The 24373-nt window shown below is 55.5% G+C and overlaps 2 protein-coding genes across 4 annotated transcripts in view; one reads left to right on the top strand and one right to left on the bottom strand.

Annotated features, from left to right (window-relative positions):
* The first annotated feature begins 638 nt into the window (after nucleotides 1-638).
* On the top strand, nucleotides 639-12666 carry AGT (angiotensinogen). Its single transcript, XM_035008439.1, has 5 exons — nucleotides 639-741; nucleotides 4932-5783; nucleotides 9159-9426; nucleotides 11012-11156; nucleotides 11929-12666. The coding sequence occupies exons 2-5, from the start codon at nucleotides 4955-4957 to the stop codon at nucleotides 12106-12108; spliced, it is 1422 nt and encodes a 473-aa protein (XP_034864330.1). The 5' UTR covers nucleotides 639-741; nucleotides 4932-4954; the 3' UTR covers nucleotides 12109-12666.
* An 8732-nt stretch (nucleotides 12667-21398) lies between these two features.
* Nucleotides 21399-24373, bottom strand: part of COG2 (component of oligomeric golgi complex 2) — a 50225-nt gene continuing 47250 nt past the window's right edge. For all 3 annotated transcript variants that reach the window (XM_035008435.1, XM_035008436.1, XM_035008437.1), the window contains 2 exons: nucleotides 23617-23800; nucleotides 21399-22079 (listed from right to left, as the gene is read on the bottom strand). In XM_035008435.1, coding sequence (XP_034864326.1) covers nucleotides 21978-22079; nucleotides 23617-23800 — 286 coding nt within the window. In that variant the 3' untranslated portion in view covers nucleotides 21399-21977. The remainder of the gene's footprint in view (nucleotides 22080-23616; nucleotides 23801-24373) is intronic.

Below are 24373 nucleotides of genomic sequence, written 5' to 3'. Positions count from 1 at the left end.
CAATTGTTCCTTCCCAGGATCTGAAAGCATCTTGTCGGTGCCCTTCCGTCTGTCTGTATCATTGTTGGCGTCTAGCAGTCTCCCCAGCTAAATCACGAGTCTCTAGAAGGTGCTTCTGCTTGGTTGTGTGTCTCTCCCCATGCCCGTCAGAGGGCCTCTCATGGAGCAGGTGCCTAAAGGTTGTTTGGACAACCATTGAGCCGGTCAAGGCTGCGGGGTCAGAAGTCGCCCCCCGGGCCACCCTCCACTGCTCCTTCCCCTGCCCACTGGGGACTCAAGCATGTTCTTGGGGACTCTCAGAAGCACACCTCAAGAGGGCTCTGTCAGAAGGTCTGGGTGGCTGTCACACCTCAGGGCAGAGACCCATCACACACCTACACACACCTACGTGGGATGCCCCCGTGTCCGTCACCACGGCCCCAGTGAGGTGAGCTCCGGTAAATGTGTAACTCGACACGTACCGGCTCATTCTGTTCGGCACTGAAAGTGTGTATTGATCACCCTGACTTCCTGGAAGGAGTCCCAGCCTGAGAGTTGCTCTGGCGCCTGTCCCTTGGTCAGGCCTGGCTGCCTGAGGCCCCCACCCCCCTGGCGGGGCCAAGTGATGTCACTTCCCTCCTCCCCAGCTTGGGCACAGAGCGGTCTGGGAACAGCTCCATCCCCACCCCTCTGATATAAATAGGGCCTCGGTGGCCCAGCCAGGGGAAGAGGCTGCTCTTGTTTTGGGGACTCGAACAGAGGGTAAGTGGGGAGCCCCTCTCCATCCACACCCCTGCCCCGCCGCTGCCCCCTCCCCATCTCTCTCGGGGCAGCTGAGTTATCTGCTGGGAGCCAGAAGCCAGGGGTCAGTGGTGACATGCACTGCAGGGGAATCAGTACTGAAGACGACGCAGAAGACGTCTCTCCCCTCCTGTCACACTGGATGTCCTCTCATGGGCTGTCCTCCCCCTCAGCCCACCCCAGGTCTTAGCGGAGGAACTGCCCCTCCCCAGCAGTAGGGCAGGGTGGCCCGGTCCTCCCGCTGCCTCTGAGCAGGGCTGGGTCCTCAGGGGCCGGTACGGGAGCAGAGCCACGGTGGCCTAGAGTCCACGGGTCTCTTCCGGTCAGAAGGAAGTGTCAGGCTTGTTGTGCAGGTGCCGGAGCCGGGAGGGGGGTCGGGGAGCAGACTCAGTTAGCCCGGGGCTGCATCCACAGAGGCTCAGGTGAGGGTGGCCTGCGTCTGTCTCCTGCACCTCTCCTGAGGCAGTGCTGCCTCCGGTCCTGGGTTCAAGGTTTGGGTGCCCTCAACTCATCACTTTGTATCCCTGAGCCTTGGTTTGCTCATCTATAAAATGGGACAAATAGCAATGCCTGGCCTCCCTTGCTCCTCAACTGTGGTGTAAATTAAGAGAGCTAATAGAATGTGAAAGTGCTTTCTAAACTTTAGGAGAAACTAAAAAGACAGATTCTTATTAATTTGTTCAAGAGGCACTACAGATGGGTGCTGAAGCGTGGACTATGGCATCAGGGGGTCTGGGTTTGAATCCTAGTGCTGCCTCTCACTTAGCTGCGTGACCTTGAGCAAGTCACGGAACCCCTCTGTTCCTCTGCAAAACAGCATTAATTAATCCACTTAACAATTATTTATCAAGTACCTACCATGTCCCAGGAACATTTCTGGAAATGTGATATATATATCAGCGAACAAAACAGAGCAAGGACCCCACTCTCGCAAGGTTTGCCTTCATGGGGGAAGAGACCAGCAATGAACACTAAACGTAAATAAATCTGTTAGAATTAATTATTTATAAGGTCATAAGGTGGTCAGTGCCGTCGTGAAAGGAAGTAAAGCGGGGTGAGTGAGTTCAGGGTGGCAGGCGTGGTGGGGACAGTTGCAGTGTGAAATGGGGTGTCATGGAAGCCTTAGCAGGATGAGACGAGTCGGTCTATGGAAAGCACGGGAACACTACCTGGCCATACAGGCATTAGAACAGTGTCGGCTGCCGATCTACCATTTCGGGAAGCTATGGAACCACAAGGAGTAGGAACACCGAGAAGCAGGGAGGTGGAGAGAGAGACTGAGCAGGGCTGGTGGAGGAGGGCAGATCCACAGGTGCCTGGAGCCCCCATTTATTCTCGGGCCCTGGCTGTGTGCTGACTTAGGACCAGCCAGCCCAGCGGCCACTGATCTCAGCTGAGAACAACAGCAGTCTCTGCCCCGACAGTGACCGTGGAATTGCTTCACCCCAGATGGTGCCCCCGCCACGCGGGACTGGCAAAGCAGGGAGGGGGCTGTCCTCACCTGCATGGCCCCAGCCCGGGCCTGGGTGCCGTTACTGTAAGATTTCTCCAGCCCTCAGCTTCTGCAAGTTTCCCTTGATAACTCAGTGTGCTTTGGCATGAGCAGGCAACAGAGGCCTGTCTGGACAGGAAGGAGAACTTTCTGTTCCATTTTTGTATGTCGTGTGGCTTCTCATGAGAACAGTGCTTGAGTCAAATGCACGGGGAGGAGGGCGAAGCGGTGGCCGAGGTCAGAAGTCAAAGTTCCTTTGGTATTTGATGACCAGAGCAGAACTAAACACACAATGCTTTTAAGTTGAAAGCAGGTGCAGGTTACCAGACCCGGGACAGGAGTGCAAGGTGTCAGCAGAAGGGGATAACTGGGTATGCGAACGTGTGCTGGAAAGACAGTGGTGTCAAGGTGACCTTGAGTTAGTGGAGACATACCTCAGTTCCAGGGATGCCTGAGGATTAGGATGGGAGCACGAAGAACTAAGTTGGTCCACGTCTTCACCAGAAATGAGGGAGATATCATGGAGATGATTGGAACCAAATGAACCCATACAATGAACATGGATCCCCCTCAAGTGCAAAGAGTTAGACAGTGGAATAAGTTAGCAGAGCCAGCCCAAGAACCTTGTCTTCCAGGACCGCAGGCTACTCTGTGTGCCTCATGTCTGGAGCAAAATCACAGGGCTCTAGAGAAGGGTGCTGGAGATCCTCCTGCCAACCCTAGAGACCCATGTCAAGGGCAGAGGATTGGTCTACTCCATGGCTGGCATCAGACTCACCTGGGAAGCTTTAAAAAAAATCGATACCCAGCCCCAGCACAGACCAACGCCATTGGCTATTGGTGAGAGGTGTTGGTGGGGCTGGTGTTGAGCTCCATGGGGGCTCCACCATGTAAGACATAGTTGCTGGCTGGTTTGGGGCATTGGGACAGGTGGAAACACCAGGGCTTTAGGCTGAGCCTCTGGTGCTCAAAGCTAGCTGTCTGGTAAGACCATGGGGAGGCTGAAAAATCCGTTCCCAGGCCACGTCTCAGGGCCATTTTAACTGACATCTCTGGGGGTGAGACAGACTTCCACAGTCTCTAAGGCTTCCCAGGTGAGACCAATGGGAACCGGGGCTGGGACTGACCGGTGAGAGTAAACGCAGGTCTGAATTGCATCTGTTACATGCTTGCTGTGTGAGCTCGGGAACTTTTCTTCAGGCCTCAGAACCGCCCCCTCCTGTGTCTGCAAAGAGGTGAAACACTTCCTTCCTTGCCTGAACAGCGCAAGGACTAGATTGGGTAATCTATGGGCAGGGGCTTCTGGGAACTCTCACATACTACCCAGTTATAATATCTCTATTCTTAAATTAGGCACCTTGTCTGGGAAATGAGACGTATATTTCCTGGTTGATATACACGTTCCATCTTTCTTGCCAGGCCAATTTATAACATAGGAAAAACCTCTGTGTGTGTTAGTCTTGTATTCCAAACTGGTTTCCCACCTACCCTGGGGCCAGGAGGCCTCCTGGAGACTGGCGGTCTGGTCCACGGCTGGTTTTCTAGGGGAAAACTCGCAGCCAGGGGTATGTGATTGCATAAGTTTGCTCAGGCTGCCTTATCAAAGTCCCACAGACTGGGTTACTCCAACGACAGAAATCTGTCCTCTCATGATTCGGGAGGTGACAAGTACTGGGATAACCTGCATGTCACACATAGGCTGCAAGTCTGAGATCAAGGTGTTAGCAGGTTTGACTTCTTCTGAGGTCTCTCTCCTTGGCTTGTAGATGGCCATCTTCTGTCTTCCCAGGGTCTTCCGTCTGTGTGTGTCTGTGTCCTAATCTCCTCTTTTAAAAGGGACACCAGTCAGACTGGACGAGAGCCCATCCCAATGACCTCGTTTAACCTAAATTACCTCTTTAAAGACTCTGTCTCCCAATATAGCACCTTTTGAAGTAGTGGGATTTAGGGCATATGAAGTTAAAAACTTTAAGGCAACAAGGGAAATTTTTTTTTAAGTTTTAAAATTAAAGTTCCTTTAAAATAAGATTAAATGTTTCCATATTACTCTTAAAAAAAAAAAAAGGTTTTATTTATTTATTTGAGAGAGAGAGAGCAAGCACGAGCAGGGTGGGAGGTGTGTGGAGAGGGAGAAACAGGCTCCCCGCCGAGCCGGGAGCCAGACCCAAGGCTCGATCCCAGGACCCTGAGATCATGACCCGAGCATAATTATTGACTAAAGCATATATCACTGATTAGCACAAGGTAAAAAATAGTATCAGCCATTCACATATTCTTGAAGAGAAGCGCTTACAATATTTTGTGAAAACATTTGTGTACATTTTTACCTGACGTAATGGACAATTTCGTATTTCTGTTTAAAATCTACCAATGTCTTCATATCAAGACATCCCCCCATTATAAAAATCAGACAAAACAAAACCAACCCCAAAATAAGCCCCCAAAAGGCCCAGCTCAGCCCGCAACAGTGTGCTGTGTGTGGATCACAGAGATATTTTCCTCAGAGCTTTGACTCTATTGCTTCTCTTCGAAATGTGTAGACTCGGATAGATTTCTCCTGGATTAAATGACCGCGGGGAATATTGGGACAGCTGGAAGTCTGGCTGGAGGGCACTTACTCACTTGGTAATCTGTCGCCCTTCGTGACCTGATGTTTCAGGGAAGTGAGCGCCCCTGTCAGAGATGGCTCCTGCCGGGGTGAGCCTGGGGGCCACCGTCCTCTGTGTCCTGGCCTGGGCCTGCCTGGCCGCCGGGGACCGGGTGTACATACACCCCTTCCACCTCCTCGTCTACAGCAAGAGCAGCTGTGAGCACCTGGAGAAATCCAACACGGAGATGCCCAAAGACCCGACCTTCACGCCGGTCCCGATTCAGGCCAAGACGTCCCCTGTGGACGAGCAGGCCCTTAGAGAGCGTCTGGTGCTGGCCACTGAGAAGCAGGAGGAGGAAGACAGGATGCGGGCAGCGAAAGTGGGGATGATGCTCAACTTCTTGGGCTTCCACATGTACAGGGTGCTGAGCGAGTCCTGGAGCACGGCCGGCGGGACCGTCCTGTCCCCAACGACTCTCTTTGGCACGCTGGCCTCTCTCTACTTGGGCGCGCTGGACCCCACGGCCAGCAGACTGCAGGTGTTCCTGGGCGTCCCGGGGGAGGACCAGGGCTGCACCTCCCGGCTCGATGGCCACAAGGTCCTCTCCGCCCTGCAGACCATCCAGGGCCTTCTGGTCGCCCAGGGGGGCGCTGACGGCCAGTCCACACTGCTCCTCTCCACGGTGCTGGGCCTGTTCACAGCCCCGGGCCTGCGCCTGAAGCAGCCCTTTGTGCAGGGCCTGGCTCTCTTTGCCCCGGTCACCCTCCCGCGCTCTCTGGACTTGTCCACGGACCCGGATCTTGCTGCAGAGAAGATCAACAGGTTCACGCAGGCAGTGACAGGGTGGAAAATGGACAGACCCCTGTCAGGAGTCAGCCCAGACAGCACCCTACTTTTCAACACCTACGTCCACTTCCAAGGTAAGGCAAACTCCGGGGGTGCCGCTGGGCTGGTGCCAGAGGGTGACATTCTCTGTGCCTGTGGACTTAATGTCCAGCACTCAGCTCAGCAGGGCCGGGCCTTGGCGAACATGAGGAAGTACCTGGGAGCCGCTCTCAAGGAGCCGGAAGTAGCTGCCCAATGGGCTCCTTGGATGAGTATCCGCCTACCCCCCTCCTGCTCTACTATGTGTAGCTCCTATAGGACATCCTTGTACTCTGATCATTGATGCCCTTGTGATGTGGTAAATTGGTGCTCCTGCCTCTAGAAAAAAACACAGTGACTTCCTCACGATGGCACAGCCACAAGTCGGGGTCTTGGGATCCAAACCCACACCTCCCGGCCCTGTGGCCCAGCTCCACGCTCAGGAGGGAGGGTTCTTTTCTCTGGAGAAGCTCAATGTCCCAGCAGAAATAACCAGTTTGTTTGCTTACACCACTTTCATGTTGGGAGGGTCATTACCCCTACCCACCCCCAAATCCCTGCAAAGATAGTTCGCTCATTCAACAACTAATCGCTGACCATTTATTATGTGCATGCCCCTGAGCTGGGCGTCCCAGAGGGGCCGGGGAGGAGGGATGCACAGGTCCCGACCCCAGGTTGCCTATTCAAGTTCAAGACGGGAGATAGATAGATCCCACAGGCAAATGCCCCCAGCTACAGAGCTCTAGGTAAAATCGCCCTGGGAAGGCACTCTGGTGGTGCCAAGCACTGGGAGGAGAGAGGGTCACTGGGGAGAGGACAGAGGCCTGGGGGCAGGCGAGGGGAGCGGGGCTGCGGAAGAACAAACGTGTGAGCAAAGCCTGGTGAGTTGAGGGCCAGAAACCAGAGCAAGGGCAGCTCTGTCTGGCCAGAGCTCGGAGTGGATGTGGCCCGTGGAAGGCAGAGCCCGAAAGATGGGTCGGGCCAGATTTTGGAAGGGCGGTGGGCGGCGGAGCAGGCAAAGTGTTCTGGTCAGAGGGCATCCAGGCGGCCGGGACTGTGTGCCTTGGAGGCAGGGAGGGTCCCCGGAAGGTGACGCAACAGGCACGCTGTCCTGGGAACACATACTAAGGTAGAGGCTCTGCAAACCGATGGGTGGGCTGGGGAGGGTGCGTTTGCGAACCAAGTGAGCCCACAGCCCAGAGATGAAACCAGAGACAGGGAGGTTTAATAGACAATGACTACTTTCTTACTCTGAAAATATCCTGGAAGTCTGTGAACTGCCACGGTGGAGGACCTCCTGCCTGTTTTGGGTGCAGGAGGAAGATGCGAGACCCAAGAACAGAGTCCAGCACAGGTGCCCTCCAGAGGAGGGTGGCCGCCCCCTGTGGAGGACAGAGGGGACTCGTGGGCTCAGCCCGCCGTTCCTAAGAGGAGCCCCAGGAGGAGAGCTCACTGAGAAAGTCCTGCCCCCCAAAAAGGAAAGCTAGAGAGTCACAGGGGCCTGGACGCTCGGCCAGCCCCACCATGCCTCACCCTCTGATCTTGCTCCCTGACCTTTCTGTGCCTCAGTTTCCATCAAACAGAGATGCACCGCCCCTCCCTGCCCTCCACCGCGTGCCCGCTTATGAAGCCGCAGGCTGTCTGGGGAGCTCTAAGTTCCCCTTTGGTAGTGATGTTCTATTACCACGACCTCAGTGCACAGCTGGATGTTCCTGGCTGGCAGAGACTCGGGCACTGGGAGCCCCTGAGCAGTGGGGCGCCCTTTGCCCAGGCGGTGCAGTCATCCCGAGCTGGCGCTGGCTCTGGCAGATTCCACAACACCAGTTGACTTAACCTTGAGAGATTTACTTAGCCTCCGGGTGAGGATGGTATGCTGTGCTTTTCAGCTGAGCAGATAGGACAGGACAGACACCTCTTTCAGATTCTCACGTCTTTCTGTTCTGGTAGGAAGAGATGCAGACCTTTCTTCCCCTAAATGAACAAGTCCCCGGCCAGGCCTGATGGGCCAGCACTGAGGGCCCCCCGGGGAGCCGGGCAGGAAGGACCCTGAGGCTTCTTACTCCTGTCTCCCCACGGTCTCTGAGTGTCAAAGAGCAAGAGGATGCTGGGTCCACCAGTCCCTTCTCAGACCCAGGCCCGGGGAAAGCAGCCTGTCCAGCCCCCTCCCCGGCACCTGTCCCTCCAGCCCCCGCCCCGCCACCTTAGAGACTTCTGCTCCAGGAAAAGGGAGCCCCGGCTCTTTAACGGGCCTCTACTCAGGCCCCCAGCCAGCCGGCACCCGGGGGCTACTCTGTGACAGACGGCCCTTCACCTCATCCTCCCAGAAATAGCCCCAACATGGGTGACTGAGATCTCAAGGTGACTGAGAAGAGCACAGTGCGGGGTGGGTGGGGGCTGTGCCAGGGGCTACAGTCAGGGAGAGGCCCCCAGGGACAGGGCCTCGAGCAGGCGTCCGCCCCTCCTCCCGTGACGGCAGAGCCAGCCCCTGCGCAGCCCCAGGAGGGAGGGCACCAGACAGGGCTCCCCTCCCCGCAGGGCCCAGGGCAAGCTCGCACGGAGCGGCCGGTCACACCAGGTCATATGTCTGTCCCGGGCAGCACAGAGGCCTGAGACGTGGAGGCCGCATTGCAGGACATGCGTGCTCAGCCCTGCGTCCCGACACGAGAAGGGGAGACGGCCCTTGCAGCTGGCCCTGCTCACAGTTGAGAAGTGGGTACGCCCCGAGGCTGCGTAGGGCCATGAGGCTGCTCTGGGTGACACTGTGATGGTGGACACACGTCACCGCATGTCTGTCCAGCCCCATGGATCGTACGGCCCCGAGAGTGGGCCCTAATGTCAACCCTGGACTCTGGGGGACAATGATGTGTCCACATAGGGTCATCAGTGTTAACAGGTGTTCCACTCCGGTGGGGGTGTCGACGTGCGGGGGGCTGTGCGTGGGGGGGGGGGGGGGGGGTAAACGGGAAAACCCTATGCCTTCCTCTAAAGTTCACTGTGAGCCTGACTTCTCTAAAAAAAAAAAAAATTAAGTTATTTAAAAAGAAGCCAGTGAGCGTGGCGGACCGCAGGCTTTGGGCCAGGACAGATCTGGGGTGAGTTTACCCGGTCAGTTCGTAGTGGCCTAAGTTCCCTAAGGCCCTGGTTTCTTCTGTGGGCCTTACAGTGACAGGTGGTGTGGAAAATGTCTTCAATAGCTGGTGTCGCCGTCGTGAACTCAAACGGTTGGATGCTGCAGGAGGAAGACTTGGCCGGCCCTTGGGGTCGTGGGTCGGGCTGGCAGAGCGCTGGCCCAGCGGCCTGGGGTGTGCCGAGAGGAGGCCGGGGCACAGGCTGGGCTTCAGCTCTGTCCGTGGTGTCCCCAGCCCACAGCCCACCCGCCTGCCCCTGCCTCGGCTGACCCATCCCTCCTGCTCTCCTCTGTGGGTCTCCAGGAAAGCTGAAGGGATTCTCCCTGCTGGCGGGGCTGCAGGACTTCTGGGTGGACAACGCCACCTCGGTGTCGGTCCCCATGCTCTCAGGCATGGGCACCTTCCAACACTGGAGCGACGCCCAGAACAACCTCTCCATGACCCGTGTGGCCCTCAGCAAGAATGTCTACCTGCTGCTGGTCCAGCCCCACGACGCCTCGGGCCTGCAGAAGGTGGAGGCGCTCACCTTCCAGCACAACTTCCTGACGTGGGTGAAGAACCTGTCTCCCCGGTACGGCTCCCGGGACACCACCTGGCACCTCTGGGGCTGCTCCCCCTGGGATGTGGGGGGGCTGGGCCCATCCTTCTGCCCAGGGCGGAAGGGCACATGGGGTGGGCAGATGGGCCGGTGTTGGCTGAGCCCCAGGCACAGGACGGGGAGGGGCCGGGTGGCCCTGCTGTTCCTGAGCAGAAGGCCAGTGAGTTCATGCATCATCCCTCCAACCATCCGCTGACCTAGCTCTGCAGGTATGGTCTCTTTCTGGGCCCAGGAGAGGCAAAGGAGTGGGGAGCGTGCTTGCCTTGCGCTTGGGCTTACCCACTGGTTTTGGGGGACTGCATTTCAATCTGCCATGGGGGTGGGGGACTTTTTGATGCCACCCCCCCCACTCCCGTCCTCCCCCCCCACGATCAGCTGCATTCCAAGAGTTTGTTGGGGAGTGGCTTTCCGGAAGGGTTTGCACCCCCTTGAGACGCCTGGGGGAGGGGCTTTCCAACTCTGGCGGGAAGAAAGCCGTTCCCCTCCACTGGGGCGCTACACCTGACCCGCATCCGCGGCCCAGAGCAGTGGGGTCCGGAAACCTGCTCCGAGACCAGCACTCAGGGGCCCACTGGCCTCCTGAGGGCAACGCTCCTTTTTAAATCAGTTTTTGTTGCGCTGACGGTAAACACCTAACATCAAGTTTACCACACGAACCATCTGTAAGCGCACAGTTCAGTGGCATGGAGCATACCCACACTGTGTGCGTCCCTCGCCACCATCCGTCTCCAGATCATTTTCATCTTCCCAAATGGAAACACGAACCCCAGTTCCCCCTCCCCCAGCCCCTGGCCGCGGCCGTTCCACCTCCGGGCTCTGTGAACCCGTCTGTTCTAGGACCTCAGATGACTGAACTGTGATGGGCTTACTTCGCTTAGCATGACGTCCTCAGGGTTCATCCATGCAGCAGCATGGGTCGGGATTTCCTTCCTCTTAAGGCTAATATTCCATTGTGTGGACAGACATGTTCTGTTTATCCAGTCATCCATCAATGGACACTTGGGTCACTTCCACCTTTTGGCTATTGTGAATAATGCTGCTATGGACGTGGGTGTACTGTAACTCTCGTGAAGGTTTGGCATGTCACTGGAAACATCCACGGGCTCTCAGGAAGCCAAAGGAAGGCAGAGGTCCTACAGGAAGGTCAACTGAGTTGGTGTAAGCAACATGGCCGGCACGGAGAGTGACAGGACATTCCTCCCATCGCTCTCCCCTCCATGGGGGTTTCTATGTCAAGAACACCATTGAAAGGTGGCTAGTAAGACACGATGCATTATTTCAGAGAAGAGTAGTTTACAATTATCCAGGTAATACAGCTTCAATGCAGCCAACTGAAAACCAGAGTAGAATGAAGAACAGGCAACAATTCATTGTCAAACCCCCAGAAAGCGCTGCTTTAAAGGTACATCCTTCTCACAGTACTTCCAAGGACATGAAAGTTTTTGTTGTATTTCGTTGCTGACGAACTTTTCCCGAGACAGCCTAGCTGGGTGAGGGGGCCCCAGGGCCTCAGAGGGGGAGCCACCCAGGCCCTCCTAAGTGTGCGTCATCCCCGCAGAGCCATCCGCCTGACCATGCCCCAGCTGACACTGCGAGCCTCCTATGACCTGCAGGACCTGCTTGCTCAGGCCAAGCTGCCCACCCTGCTGGGTGCCGAGGCGAACCTGGGCACAATCAGTGATGACAGTCTCAGACTCGGAAAGGTACCGTGCTGGCGGTGTCTGTCTGGGCCCGAGTAGAGCCCGTGTGTTCACAGGGTGGGAGGTGTAGACCGGAGGGACACGGAGGGAGCTTCTGGGAGGCAGGCAGTGGAGGAGGGGAGGAGAGCATGGCTAGGTGAGTGTGCACCCGGGGTGGGAAAGAAGTGACCAGAACTTTCTGGAGCTTTCCGGGGACAGGTGGAGAGCTGCAAACCCTTCCTCACCATGTGTCCTTAGCTCTGCCCAGCCTGGCCTAGCCTCGGGGTCCTTCCCAGATCCCACAGCAGGGTCAGGACTCAGGCCGTGAGAGCAGAGCAAGTGCCCGGTGCCAGAGAGTTGCCTGCTTCAGGGAACACTCAGCAGTAGGCAGATGGTCCCTCTGCCACGTGGAATGAGGCATCCCTGCAGCCGGGGGGCCTGGATGCACTGGGCACTGTGCTGGGTACTGGGCAGAGGGGGGCCCTTCACAGTTCTGACCTCGGAGATCACTGCTGCGGGGCGTGAGCCCTCTTGCTAAATTAGTAGGATGAACCAAGCACTGGTGGAGCACAGCCGAGGGGCCCAGGGTGCTTCCCTGGACGGCAAGGTGGGAAGTGGAGATGGGTGGGTTGGAGGGACTCTTTGGGAGGAGCTATCATGTGAGTTGGGCCAAGTGGGAGTCGTCTACACTGAGGGGCATGCATGGTGCGGGCAGGCTGGAGAAACCGCTGTCCTGCACCGTCTCCCTGGGCCCCGAGGGCCTTCGGGAGCCGCCCCAATGCTTGCTGCTTTGCAGGTGCTAAATAGCATCCTTTTGGAACTAAAAGCAGACGAGGGAGAGCAACCCACAGAGTCTGCCCCACAGCCGGATGGGCCCGAGGCCTTGGAGGTGACCCTGAACCGCCCGTTCCTGTTTGCCATTTACGAGCAAGACTCCACGGCCCTCCACTTCCTGGGCCGTGTGGCCAACCCCTGAGCGCGGTGTGAGGCCTGGCCTGCCACCGAGACGCACTTGTCACCGTGAGCAGGCAGGAGCCCACAGCAGTGCCGATTTGTCACCCGTCTTCCACTCTGCCTTCCAGTGAGTCAGCTTGGAGCTGGAAAGAAGCCGTTGTCCTCCCATCTAACAAGCAGCAGAACCTGCGGGCAGAAGGCCTCCTGGGTTCTTAGGTTTATCTTGGGCCATGTGGGGGAGGGGGGGCCAAAAACCGGAGTTTAGCACAGGACAACTGTTCAGGAAAAAGTCTGAACAGACCAACTGGTCCGTGAAACCAAAAAGTGTTTCCTTTTTATCAGAGAATAGAAATTGGGTTTTACAATTACACAGTTTTCACTGCCCTGGGTGCGCGTTTGGCTAGGGAATGTGAGCGGACGAGCTGCCATCCCCACGATGCCTTAGCCTTTGTTGGTTTCCCGGTCTTCTTTCCCAGGATCCTGTGATCTTTGAAAAACACAAGCATCTGAATTTATGTTAGAATGTAATACCATGGCTGATTATCCCTTGTGTTATTAATAAATGTCTTGCAACAATAAACAAAAAAGAAAAATTCTTGGGGCGCCTGGGTGGCTCAGTTGGTTGAGCATCTGCCTTTGGCTCAGGTCATGATCACAGGGTCCTGGGATCAAGCCCTGAGTCAGGTTCCCTGCTCAGCCCCTCCCCCCACTCCTGTTCTCTCTTGTGTGCACTCTGTCAATAAATAAAACAAACAAACAAACAAACAAATAAATAAAATCTTGAAAAGAAAAATTCTTTCACTTAGCAGCAAAACAAAAACCTGCCATTTAGCTGACGGACCATACACACCAAGTCCTTTCTAGGGCTTTGAGCTGTATTTTGGGTGGAATTTCCAGGGAAGGTGTGGGCTGGTACTTAGCCATCATTTGGAGAAGTTTGCTTCTGGACGCTTCCATCCCTAAGCGGCAGGTGGGTGCGTGGGGGAGGCCCCATGCCCCTACATGCAGCCGGGAAGGAAGGGGGCCGACAGTCACTTCTTCCTTTCCGGGGACACAGGGTCAGATCACTGTTGCTGATGACAGTGAAGATGTTCCCTGACATACAGAAAGCACCTTCTCTGGCTCCCTTTGCAGACGCTGAAATTACTAGGCAGGCTACGGACTACGGTGCTCATCGACGGGGGCCCAGGGGCGCGCGGCAGCCGGGCAAGCGTCCGGGGGTGGGAGTGGGGATGACGGTTTCCAGGTTGAGCCAGGTCTTTCCCGTATGCGATGTCAGTGGTGTGAGCAGAAGCGTCCGTGTTCCGCTTAACGACAACTATGCTGCCCACAGTCCAGAGGGGATCGAGCGTGCTGTGCGGACGAGAGGCAGGCCCGCGATGCCCTCCGAACCTCAGTGTCCCCCTCACGTAACCAAGCACCCGGCTGGTCCGGCATACACCTCCCTGTTCCGAGGCCCAGGGGACAGCTGGGCCACACATGAGAGGGGGCATGGTGGGTGCCTAGGAGCATGCGTTCCAGAGATGGACCGGCTGAGCTGGAAGCCCACGTCCAACACTTACTGTGACCCAGAGCGGGTGACTTCCCCTCTCTGGGCCTCCCTGCCCTTCTGTGCCACTGTGGGAAATCCTTGAACGGATAAATGAGAAATAACCACCAACATGTCAGGGGCCATCAGTCCATAAAAACGTCATGACCTCTCCCCTGTCTGGAAGTCCCATTCCATAAACCTGCAGCAGGACAAGGATCCTGCCCTCGGGCCTCCAGAGGGAGCACCGCCTGGCCAGTGCCTTGATTTGGGTCAGTGAGATCCGTCTATGCCTTCTGGCCTCGGAACCGTGAGAGAATCAGTTCGGGTTGTTGTAAGCCACTGCGTTTGTGGAAATGTGTTACAGCAACAAAGGAAACATGCAACAGCCTGGCGCACACACTCAAGCCTGTCTCCTAGCAGCACCGTGGGGGGACCCTCAAGGCCCACGTTCCAGGCCCTTCAAGAGCCTCCCCTTTGGGATCGTCTTCCAGGGCTAGTGTTCCCCCCATCCATTACAGAGGACCACCGACCATACAGGGACAGGGCTGGCACCTGGGGAGCGGAGAAGGTGAAACGTCCCAGGGGAAGCTTCTGGGAAGGGCTTCAAGTTCGTAAGCGTTTCGGGGCGCAGGCAGCACCCATCCCTGTCTTTAAAGCTGCAGGTGAAGCTTTCTGCTGGGGATTGTTTCAGTTCCTGGCCACCTCCCCCCGCTCCCCTTTCCTCAAATCGGCCTCTGCTTTCTGGCCGCACAAGGAGGCCCCGGACACGTCACACAGATACGGATGGATGCTTGGAAGTTCCAATGCCTGTGGCCGGCTGCCTCCTTCCAGAACGTGAAGGAGCCTGGGCAAGGGGTGCACATTCCCCACAAACCCCCAGGCCCCCAGACCTCCCACAACGTCAGCCTGAGCGATGTGGACCCCGGAGGGATAAATACGACAGCACCTGTGTTTTGCATGGTCACTTTGAAGAGGCAGCAATCCAGACGTCCTGAGTCCCGAGCCCGCCACGTGTTAATGAACTGTGGGTGCTGATCAGGGCCCCCCTTGCCGCAGCTATTAGAGACTCTGTTCCCCCCCACAGCCCTGGCCCCGCTGGCCCGGCCCTGGCTTCATTTGGGTCTATCTTCCACCACACTCTGCGCTCCCTGGGTCCCTCGTCCCCTCTTCCCCTCTTCCCTCCGAGGCCCGGTGTGGAGCAGAAGCTGCCGCCCAACGCCTCTCTGGTTTGGCCTTTCTGGAACGGCTACTAGATGCCAGGGCTCTGGGGAGAACCGGACATTCCAGAAGCAGGCGCGCTTGGGAGTCTCATGGCTGAGCCTGGCCCGAGGAACGAGTCAGAGACGCAGAGCCTCAGGCCGAGCTCGGGCCCCGGAGTCAGCGTCCGCATCTGCCCAGGGGGCCCGAGGCTGCACACTGGACTTTAGGGCTGGGGTTAGGGCCAGCCCCGAATCCCCCTACCAGCATAGACTTCTAGAAGGGCCGGGAGCACCAGCTCTTGGATTCCTGTTCTCGGGCGGATGATGCATCTTCAACCAGAACTCTAACCGTGACAACTTCTCCTGTCGTCCCTAAAACAACCGCACACGAGAAGCGGTCTATGTATGTGTGCACGCTAAGGGTTCAGGGCCTTCCCCCCGACCCCCAGCACGTCCCTCCCCGCATGGGGGCGGCAGGGAGCCTGAGGCACCATGCTGACGTCATCCTGACTCGTGAACCGTGCTCTTGAAGTTGCTCACGGCGACACGGGACAGCACGGTCACGCCGCAACGAGAGGAAGACAACATTGGTGTTCTTTGCCTTATTTTAAAAAAGCAGCTAGCAGCATGCCTCCCACTGAGCAGGCTGCTGGGGGGCTGTGGGGAGCTGTGGGGGGCTGCTGGGGTTTGGGCGGTTGTTAGGAGCACCATGTTGCCAACCAACCCCCTCCTGTTCTTTGTCCTCCGGCTCGTTTTTAAATGGGAAGTGGGTCAGGATGTTACCAGGATACAAAATACCAACATTTCCCAGATTGCTTAACACAAATATGTCAATTCCGGGGGTCTGTTTCTCATCAACCATTCTTCACTAAATTCTAAGTCTTCCTGGGGTTGCCAAGTGCTCCTCCCGTAGACAAGGGAATGATTCAGCAGCTCTGACCCCCTCCAGCCTGAGCACTTGTGGGGCCTGCAGGGACGGTGGCCCGGGGTGCTTCCCCGCCCACCCAGGAAGCTCATCAGAGCCCAAATCTTTACTGAGTTTAGGAAACTAAACAATATTTGTTTGTTATTCATTTGGCAGCAAACCCCAACCTGAACAGACATGAGGCTGCTTAAGATCCTTACGTTACGGAAGTTTATGGAAGTGTGAAGAGTCCTCAGTTTGCCGCAGAAAGATACCTGTGTTTGATTAGCAGGCGCTGTTCCATGTGGCCCCATGGTACCCAGGATGGAAACCACATTACCTTTCTAAAATCTGAAAAGTTCGGATCGCTGAAACATGTACTGAAGGCTTTAGGCTTTGGACAGATTTTGGATTTGAGTATCATCCCATGTGATTTTTTTTTCTAATAGGATTTATTTTATTTATTTATTTATTTATTTATTTATTTATTTTTTAAAGATTTATTTATTTGAGAGAGTGAGAATGAGGGAGAGAGAGAGAGAGAGCCAGAGGGAGAAGCAGGATCCTCGATGAGCAGGGAGCCCGATGCGGGACTCGATCCCGGGACTCCAGGATCATGACCTGAGCCGAAGGCAGTCGCCCAACCAACTGAGCCACCCAGGTGCCCCAGGATTTATTTTTTTAGAGCCGTTTTGGGCTCAAAGCAAAATTGAACAGAAAGTACAGAGTTCTCATATGCTAGTAGGTGAGATTTTTGATGTCCTAAAAATCCTCTGTGCTCTACCTATTCATCTACCACAACTCCTGACACCACTGATCCTTTTACTGTCTCCATAGAGAGACATTCTTTTCCAGAAGTTCGTATAGCTAGAATCCTACAGTATGTAGTCTTTTCAGATCAGCTTCTTTCTCTTAGCAATATGCATTTAAGATTGCTCTGTATCTTTTCATGGCTTGACAGCTCATTTCTTTTTAGCACCCAACGATATTCCATTGTCTGGATGGACCAACATTTGATTTATCCATCCCCATACTGAAGGACAACTTGGTTGCTTCCCAACGTTTTTTGGCAATTATGAATAAAAGCTGCTATAAACATCCGTGTGCGGGTTTTTGTGTGGACACAGGTTCGCCGTGTGATTTTAAGATTTTATTTCTTTATTTATTTGAGAGAGACACAGAGAGAGCACCAGTAGGGGTAGGGGTGGAGGGAGAGGGACAAACAGACCCTGCGCTGAGCAGGGAGTCTGAGGCGGGGCTCCATCCCAGGACCCTGATATCATGACCTGAGCCGAAGGCAGACATTTAACAACTGAGCCACCCAGGCGCCCCCACCCTGTGATTTTTAAAGCTGCAGAATGAGCAGATGTTCAGGGTGCGTCTGAGACACTCTAAAACACCATGTGTTTTGAATGTCAGTGACTCCATCACTTCAAGGGAGCAGGGGTCCCGCAGCCCACCTCCCTGCATGCAAGTTACTTGGCACTTCTGTTGAGTCTACCGAAAAATTATCCCCTGAGGCTTGCTTTTAAGCTTTGTTGAGTGGGTTGGGACCAGCCTTTGGTTTCGGCTAATGTGGTGCCACGCCTGAGGCCACACCCTGCCGAGGACCCTACTGGTGGCCCGTCAGCGCCCTTCTGGCCGGCGGGAACACACACCATTCCCGGGCCCCTTGAGGTCGGAGGATTGTTCTACCCGCTCCTTTCTGGGGACCTTTCCTCACTTTCATGGCCTCCTGCCCACACCAGTGGCTAATCAGCACCCAGCTACGCAACGACGGCCGCCCTCCTCTACACACTGCCCCCCGAGTTCTGGCCTCCCTGGCACCCCCAACTCCAAACTCTCCCGAACCTGAGCGCCAGGCTCTGGGTCCTCCTGTGCTGGGGGCCTGGCCACTGTCCACACAGGGCTCCGGCTCCCCTCTCTCTGGGATCCAACACTGCTGTTGTCCAGGGTCCACGTGCGCCGTTTCCGACCCTGGCCTGGTTCAGTTGTTCAAGGTGGGAGAGTAATTCAGGTGGTGGTTACTGCACCAAGCTGGGTTCCTTAACAATCAAAACCCACCTCAAAGATTAAGAATACATTTCCGTTCCACATCAGTGAGACTGAGACAAGGTGGGAATCGCGGATGATCTGAGACCCCGTGTGAAAGTGAGAACGGGGCTGAGCGGAGCGCGGAGGCCCTCCGGAAGCCGCAGGCGGGGAGCCCCGGACCAGTCTCGGCGGCCGTCCAGCGCGGCGCCCAGCGGCCAGTCAAGGGAGGCGGGCGGGGCCGGGACGTCCGCACAGGGCAGGGACAGTGTGTCTCCTTCGGAGCTGCTGACCCTGCGGCAGGAGGAGGACACGGGCAGGCAAAGGCTGGCTTTGTCCCACAGCGGGGAGCTTCTGTCTGGGCTGTCTGGCGGCTGAGGAGGAGGGGGCCTCTCGCGTATAAGGATGCCAGGCACTGAGAAAATCAACGGTGCCTTCAGAGAAGAACCCCCCCGAAAACCTGGCTTAAGAATCTACCACTCGCTCAACATCTGCAGTCCGTCACCGTCTTGAGCCCTGGAACATGAACTTGAGCGGGAAGGTCTCCGCAAACCCGTGGCAGGGTCACGTCTGCCCGTTACTGCGCCGCCAGGGCTGCTGCTGGCCTTAAGGTAGGGCAAGGCCGAGCACCCGACGTCCTGCGGCCCCGAGCTGCCCACCAGGGGAGGCCTGAGGACCCGGGGGCTGCCCTTTCCACACGCACTTATGTGGCTGAGCGGCTCTCAGAGGGCAACTCCATGTAGTAGTTCCAGGGAGCTGCAAAGAATTCCTGGTCAAGGGGGCGCCTGGGTGGCTCAGTCATTGGGCGTCTACCTTCGGCTCAGGTCATGATCCCAGGGTCCTGGGATCGAGCCCCACGTCGGCCTCCCCGCTCAGCAGGAAGCCTGCTTCTCCCTCTCCCACTCCCCCTGCTTGTGTTCCTGCTCTCGCTCTCTCTCTCTGTCAAATAAATAAAATCTTTAAAAAAAAAAAAAAAAAAGAATTCCTGATCAAGACTCCCAGCAGGAGATCGAGGTGCGCAACTAAAGCAGCTCCAAGATCTACGTCCTTCTCGTTCTCCTGGACACACAGCCAGACCAATTCCCAGCCCCTCTGGGGCTGAGTTCCAGACACGGGAGTGTGTGGAAGTGTGGTGTGCTCTCCCACGCGGGGCCACCACCCCCTGGCGTGGCCCTTCATGTGCTTTTCCCTTCCCAGTTGGCTGCAGCACAGCGGGAGACCGAATGGTGGCCCCCAGAAGGTCTGCCCACATCCGAAGCCCCGGAACCTGTGCCTGGTGCCCAGTGACCTTACGTGGCAAAGGGACCTTCGCGAACACAATGAAGTTTGGGATCTCATGATGAGATCTTCCCGGATTAAGCAGGTGGATCCTAAATCCAAGGACAGGGTTCTTGAAAGGGAAGAGCAGAAGGCCATGGGAAGACGGAGGCAGAGACTGAGTTGTGCTAAAGTGAGCCGAGGTGGGAAAGGTAAGGAGGACTGTGTCCGTAGAGCTCTCAGAGGTGGGACCCCGCCGACACCTGTGTTTGGACTTCTGCCTTCAGAACTATAACAGAATTCTGTCGTTTTAAGCCACCACATTTGAGATAATTGGCACAGGGAACCAACACAGGAAGTCACCCTTGGAGAATGTGGAAGCCACAGGATGGAGGTGGCAACTGGCAGGCAGCCGGGGTCCCCGAACGACAGGGAACCCCCGCCGGACTCGTGCAAGGCCTCCCTGGCATATGTCCCATTGGCCAAAGAGACGTCTTGTGCTGAGACGGCTTTTTGACTCTAACATTCTAAAGTAAAAAATAATTCTAGTTTTAGTGTAAAAAGGTATTGCTTCGTCCTTAAACTTTGTTCAGTTATGAGTCTTCAAGGCAAAGCTAACTAACAACACACAGTAAATGACGGAGACATTCTGGGGAAGCCAGGGATAAGTGTTCTGGAACTTTCTGCTTTTTACTAGATTGTTTCTTCAGCCTAGAAATCGGTATCAGGGACCCCAAGTGTGTAGCTGTGAGCCCAGAACATGGGTTACTGAACCCAGGCCGAGCCTGGGGCCCCAATCCTGGAATATCAGCTTCTCTGTTCCGATGCTCATATTAGGGAGGGACAATTACCCCAGCGGTGGACTCTGGAACTATCTTGCCTGGATTTAAATTCTGCTTATTAGTTATCTTAACTCCTTAATTTCTTTTTTTTTAAGATTTTATTTATTTATTTGAGAGAGAGAGAGCAGGAGAGGGGGGCGGGTCAGAGGGAGAAGCAGACTCCCTGCCAAGCAGGGAGCCCGATGCGGGACTCGATCCTGGGACTCCAGGATCATGACCTGAGCCGAAGGCAGTCGCTTAACCAACTGAGCCACCCAGGCGCCCTTTAACTCCTTAATTTCTGTTTCCTCGTCTGCATTATGGGGATAATGTGGAGTTGGAAGGGCTAAATACGTTGTATCCCTGTCAGCCACGTTTTGAAACAGATGAGAAAGGCAAAGCAGCCAGGCAGAGGGGACACACTGAGGCTGGTGTTGACAAGCGCTGGGCCACTGAGCAGATCGTTGGCAGGCAGGCAGATCTTGTCAGCCTGGCAGGGATGGGAGGCTGGCCGTAGTGGGAGGTTGGCGTTACCCACAAGGGCGTAAGTTTACACGCAGAGGCGAGTGCAGGGCCGGCCACCGTGGCGGCTCACACAGGTCCCGTGAAGCTGCAGGCTCGCTGCAGGCATAGGGGTGGTAGGCCCCCCGCTGGATCTCCTTCGGCTCCCGGCGGCGTGGGCAGCTTCGAGAAAGCACAACTTCCGCAGGCCCCCCTCACGGAACTTGGGGTCTGGAGGCAGCAAGAGACAAACGTGGGTGCCGGTTTATCTCCACTGGTCAGCCTTGCTCTCTCTCACTTCCCGTCCAGCTTGCCTTCCCGACCGCCCCCTGTGGCCTGCGGGCCCAGCACGGCGCAGAGAGGCAACGGCCCGTGTAGACGGCTGAGCCAGCTCCCGCGGCCGTGCGAGGTCCCACCCTGATGCTGAGTCCCCTCTGCTCTCTCACCCACCGGGCTGTGTCCGACCGCACTCCCTATCCCGTCTGCTCGGAGCCCGCGCCAGCCAGGGCAGGGTGGGCGCTCGCGGCTAAGGCCAGCATGCGCAGACGCAGGCCCTGCACACAGGGGGAGCCACACGGCTGCAAGGGCTGGGGGACGTGCAGCCCGGAGCTCCGGCTGCCCTCGCTGCTGGTCTTGCCGCTTTTACTGGGGTTCCTCTCATGCCCCCTACTTCTCGAGCTCTGCCTCATCACTGCACTAAAGACAAAAAAGTTCCTGCTAGCTCACAGACCTGCTTTCTTAATTAATTGCCTCTTACCCTCTTTCTCTCCCCGGGGCCGACCTTTGAACAAAGGAGATGCTGAGATGCAACGGATCTCGAGCTAGAGGGAGAAGTACGCCCGCCTTCGCGGGGTGGTCCTGCTTCCGGACACCCCTGCAGCCTCTCCTTCCCGACACATGGGGCCCCGTGGCCTTGTCACCTCCCACCCCTGCAGGAGGTCTCCACGGGCAGGCCCCACGGCTGAGCGCTGGGGAGGCAGGTGCCCTTGAGGACACACGCCCCACAGGGCACCGGGGAGGAGCACCAACTTAACCTGCGCTCGATCCACAAATAAAAACCGCACGCGCTTTTGGCAGACACGTCTTTTATTCAGGAATACGCCTTGCCTCCTGGTTCCAGCTCCGCCGGGAGCAATGCCGTGACCGGAAGCACTCTCACTGAACACCCAGTGGGAGAACGGAGGAGCACCCCCCTGCCCCGCCTCTCTCAGAGCGTCCCCTGCGCACGGTCACGGCCCCGGTAGGGGAGGGCAAGCCCTCCAGCGTGATCACCCCTGCAGGTGCACGCCTCCCACTGAGGGCCAGGGGGCCTACTTTCCGTAGCCTCTATTTACTCTAATCATATTGTAGAAATCGGCTCTTCCACGCTAAGATTTACAATAAAAATAAAATAATTTGCTCTCTAAACTATAGTAGAAAGTTTGAAGTGTCTTAAAAACAATCTTCCGTACAACGGAAAAAGGCTTCTGTGTTCTGTTCTGGGTGACAGGGGACCCAAGTGGGCAGAGAGAAGCTGCATTGGCGTGTTGCTGGAGACACGGCGGAAGCACTTCTGGAACACGGAGACTTGGAAAGAGGACAGAGCCACTTTCTTCCCCTCGGGCTCGACGTCCAACTCTCCTCTCCCCGCGGGCTCTTCCAAGATGCTCAGGGCTGTTCTGCCGTTGCCTGGTCCTTGGCGGCGGCGACCAGCTCTGCGAGGGCGGGGAAACTCTTTATGTCCTTTGTTGCCAGGCCCATCTTTTGTATCTGCAAAGGCCATGAGAGCGAATAAAGGCCCCTCGGTTTCAGCTGAATGCAAACAAAAGACCCTTATATAGGACACTCAGAATATCCACCCCCAGCCTCTACGAACCCAGAAAAAGGGCGCTCCCCAAACACTGGTAGAGAATTTTTCCCTTCACAGCAAAGGACTGACTCATGGTCAAGCTTCACTTTTTGGGATTAACACTTAGCATTCTAAGGGGCCAGAATGTTCATTTATCTCAGTCCGTCACACCAGGCTCTTATCAGGCATAAGAGCCTCTTTTGTGCACTGCAAAAGAAAATTCACACAAAAAGAAGAATAAAGTGGACTGTTAAGTGGCGAGTTTTCAAAAAAGCATTGGCCTGAGCTCTTCATTTCTTCACACGCCACCAACAACCTTTTCTCAGAACCTGATGAGCTACAGACGCTGTGGCAGAGCGAGCACCGTGGATTACTGTGGTAACCGAGTCGTGGCATACCGTGTCCCCGCTTTTGTTAACAGCAGCAACAAACACCATACACACACGCACAGGGAAACCTGGACAAATCCACACCAAGTATATAGCATCTGTTGGCACGTTGCCACTCATCCTGGGGACAGTGCCATTTCTATTCGTCCCCCTGCTGCTACCCCCCACCCCTCCCCTTCTTTCTTTGGCTTCTTTGTTCTTCATTTTGCTCTAACAAATTGTCTTGCTTATAAAAAGACTCTAAGTTTCTCTTGTGAAATAAAGAAACAGGGCAATGGACTTCTGCCAGAATGAATCTCTAAATTCGCCTCAAAGCAGCAAAATGGGGATCTCCAGCGATGACCCTGATGTGCAAGAATCCTCACTGAGCTAGAAAGCCGAGCATCTCCTGATGGAGATTTCAGGATCTCCCTTCTTTTCCTCTAGCAAAAGACCTTCCTGGAGGACCTGCGCTATACAGCGAACCTAAACAGTTTAGAAAGCCAGCTTCTCAAGGGCAAGGAGTTTCACGATCCTTGAGCAAGTCACCTCAGTGTGAACAGAGGCCTGGCACAGAACCCGTATCTGCCTCCTAAGTGACATTATGTACAGTAATACTCATCCATCCGCTCTGACTCTAAAACCTGTGTTTGATGGAAAACAGAAAACTCAGCCAGGGAAGCCAAGAAGTTAGGCTCAGACGATTTCTCGAGCGCCACAATGAGAAATCCATGGGCTAATGCTTTTCTAGTTATTCTAACCACCCAATCACGTCTTGGGCACTTTCCAGGAGGTGGACAAATAGGACACCATCTCCGTCTGTGAGCCCACACTCGAGTGGGCCTCATGAACACGAGTGCCCCTGAGCCAAGCAGAGGTTGTCAGACCTCAACTGTCAATTTTTAGTATTTGGTTATGCACATCCTTTTCCTTCGGGTATTCTGGGGCCCTGACCCACTCTTCCAGCCCCAGGAGTGGATACCCCCCGCCCCCTCGGCAACACGTGTGGGTTCAGGTGAGCCGCCAAGAGACCGCTGGGCCCGCAGAACTCTCGTCAGATGCACCGGGCTGATGATGGCTTGGGGCTTACCTGCTCTCCCAAGTACTCCACATCCAAGGCCAACTGCAGCCTGATTTTGTCATCATCGCTCATGCCGCCGCCACTGGGACCGACGGGGTTGGCGGGACTGCTTTTCCTGGCTTGCTTCAGCCTTTTCAGGCTCTCCTCCATTTTCCTCACTGAGCTCAGAACGTCTGACACAGTTTCATAATACCTGGGGCATGAGACACACTCACTGGTGAGACCGAGGTGTTTGTGTGTATCCCCAAACAGATGAACTGGCTTTGTGGACCAAAACAAGAGGTTTTTGTTTTTGTTTTTGTTTTTAAGATTTTATTTATTTATTTGAGAGAGAGAGAATGAGAGACAGAGAGCAGGAGAGGGAGGAGGGTCAGAGGGAGAAGCAGGCTCCCCGCCGAGCAGGGAGCCCGATGCGGGACTCGATCCCGGGACTCCAGGATCATGACCTGAGCCGAAGGCAGTCGCTTAACCAACTGAGCCACCCAGGCGCCCCCAAATGGTCTTTCTTACTTGAAGGGTGAACATCTGGAGCTCATTCCCCAAGTGCAAGTAACAGATTTATTTATGGTCAGTTCTAGAAACAGTTCATCTTTTAAAGAATGGAAGCATTTAGATTTTTAAATAAAACTAATTACCTTCACAATATTCTCAATAAAATTTGCAAATTATAAATGAGTTGCATTTCAAAACTTTGTTTACAAGCTGGTTACTTGGCCCCTGGAATGTATTTGCCCACAAAAGCAATACTGTAACCCATTGTTATGCT

Source organism: Mirounga leonina, unplaced genomic scaffold (genome assembly GCF_011800145.1).
Source record: "Mirounga leonina isolate KUSES-001 unplaced genomic scaffold, KU_Mleo_1.0 Mir_152, whole genome shotgun sequence".
Classification (NCBI taxonomy): Eukaryota; Metazoa; Chordata; class Mammalia; order Carnivora; family Phocidae; genus Mirounga; species Mirounga leonina.
The sequence above is the reverse complement of the archived record's forward strand: the minus strand, read 5'-3'. Positions and strand labels throughout refer to the sequence as shown.

What these genes read in the sequence shown, in the direction of transcription:
- AGT (XM_035008439.1), top strand. Translation starts at nt 4,955, where the DNA reads ATGGCTCCTGCCGGGGTGAGCCTGGGGGCCACCGTCCTCTGTGTCCTG. An exon ending in GTGAAGAACCTGTCTCCCCG is followed by an intron (nt 9,427 to 11,011) that starts GTACGGCTCCCG and finishes TCATCCCCGCAG; the next exon opens with AGCCATCCGCCTGACCATGC. An exon ending in ACAGTCTCAGACTCGGAAAG is followed by an intron (nt 11,157 to 11,928) that starts GTACCGTGCTGG and finishes GCTGCTTTGCAG; the next exon opens with GTGCTAAATAGCATCCTTTT.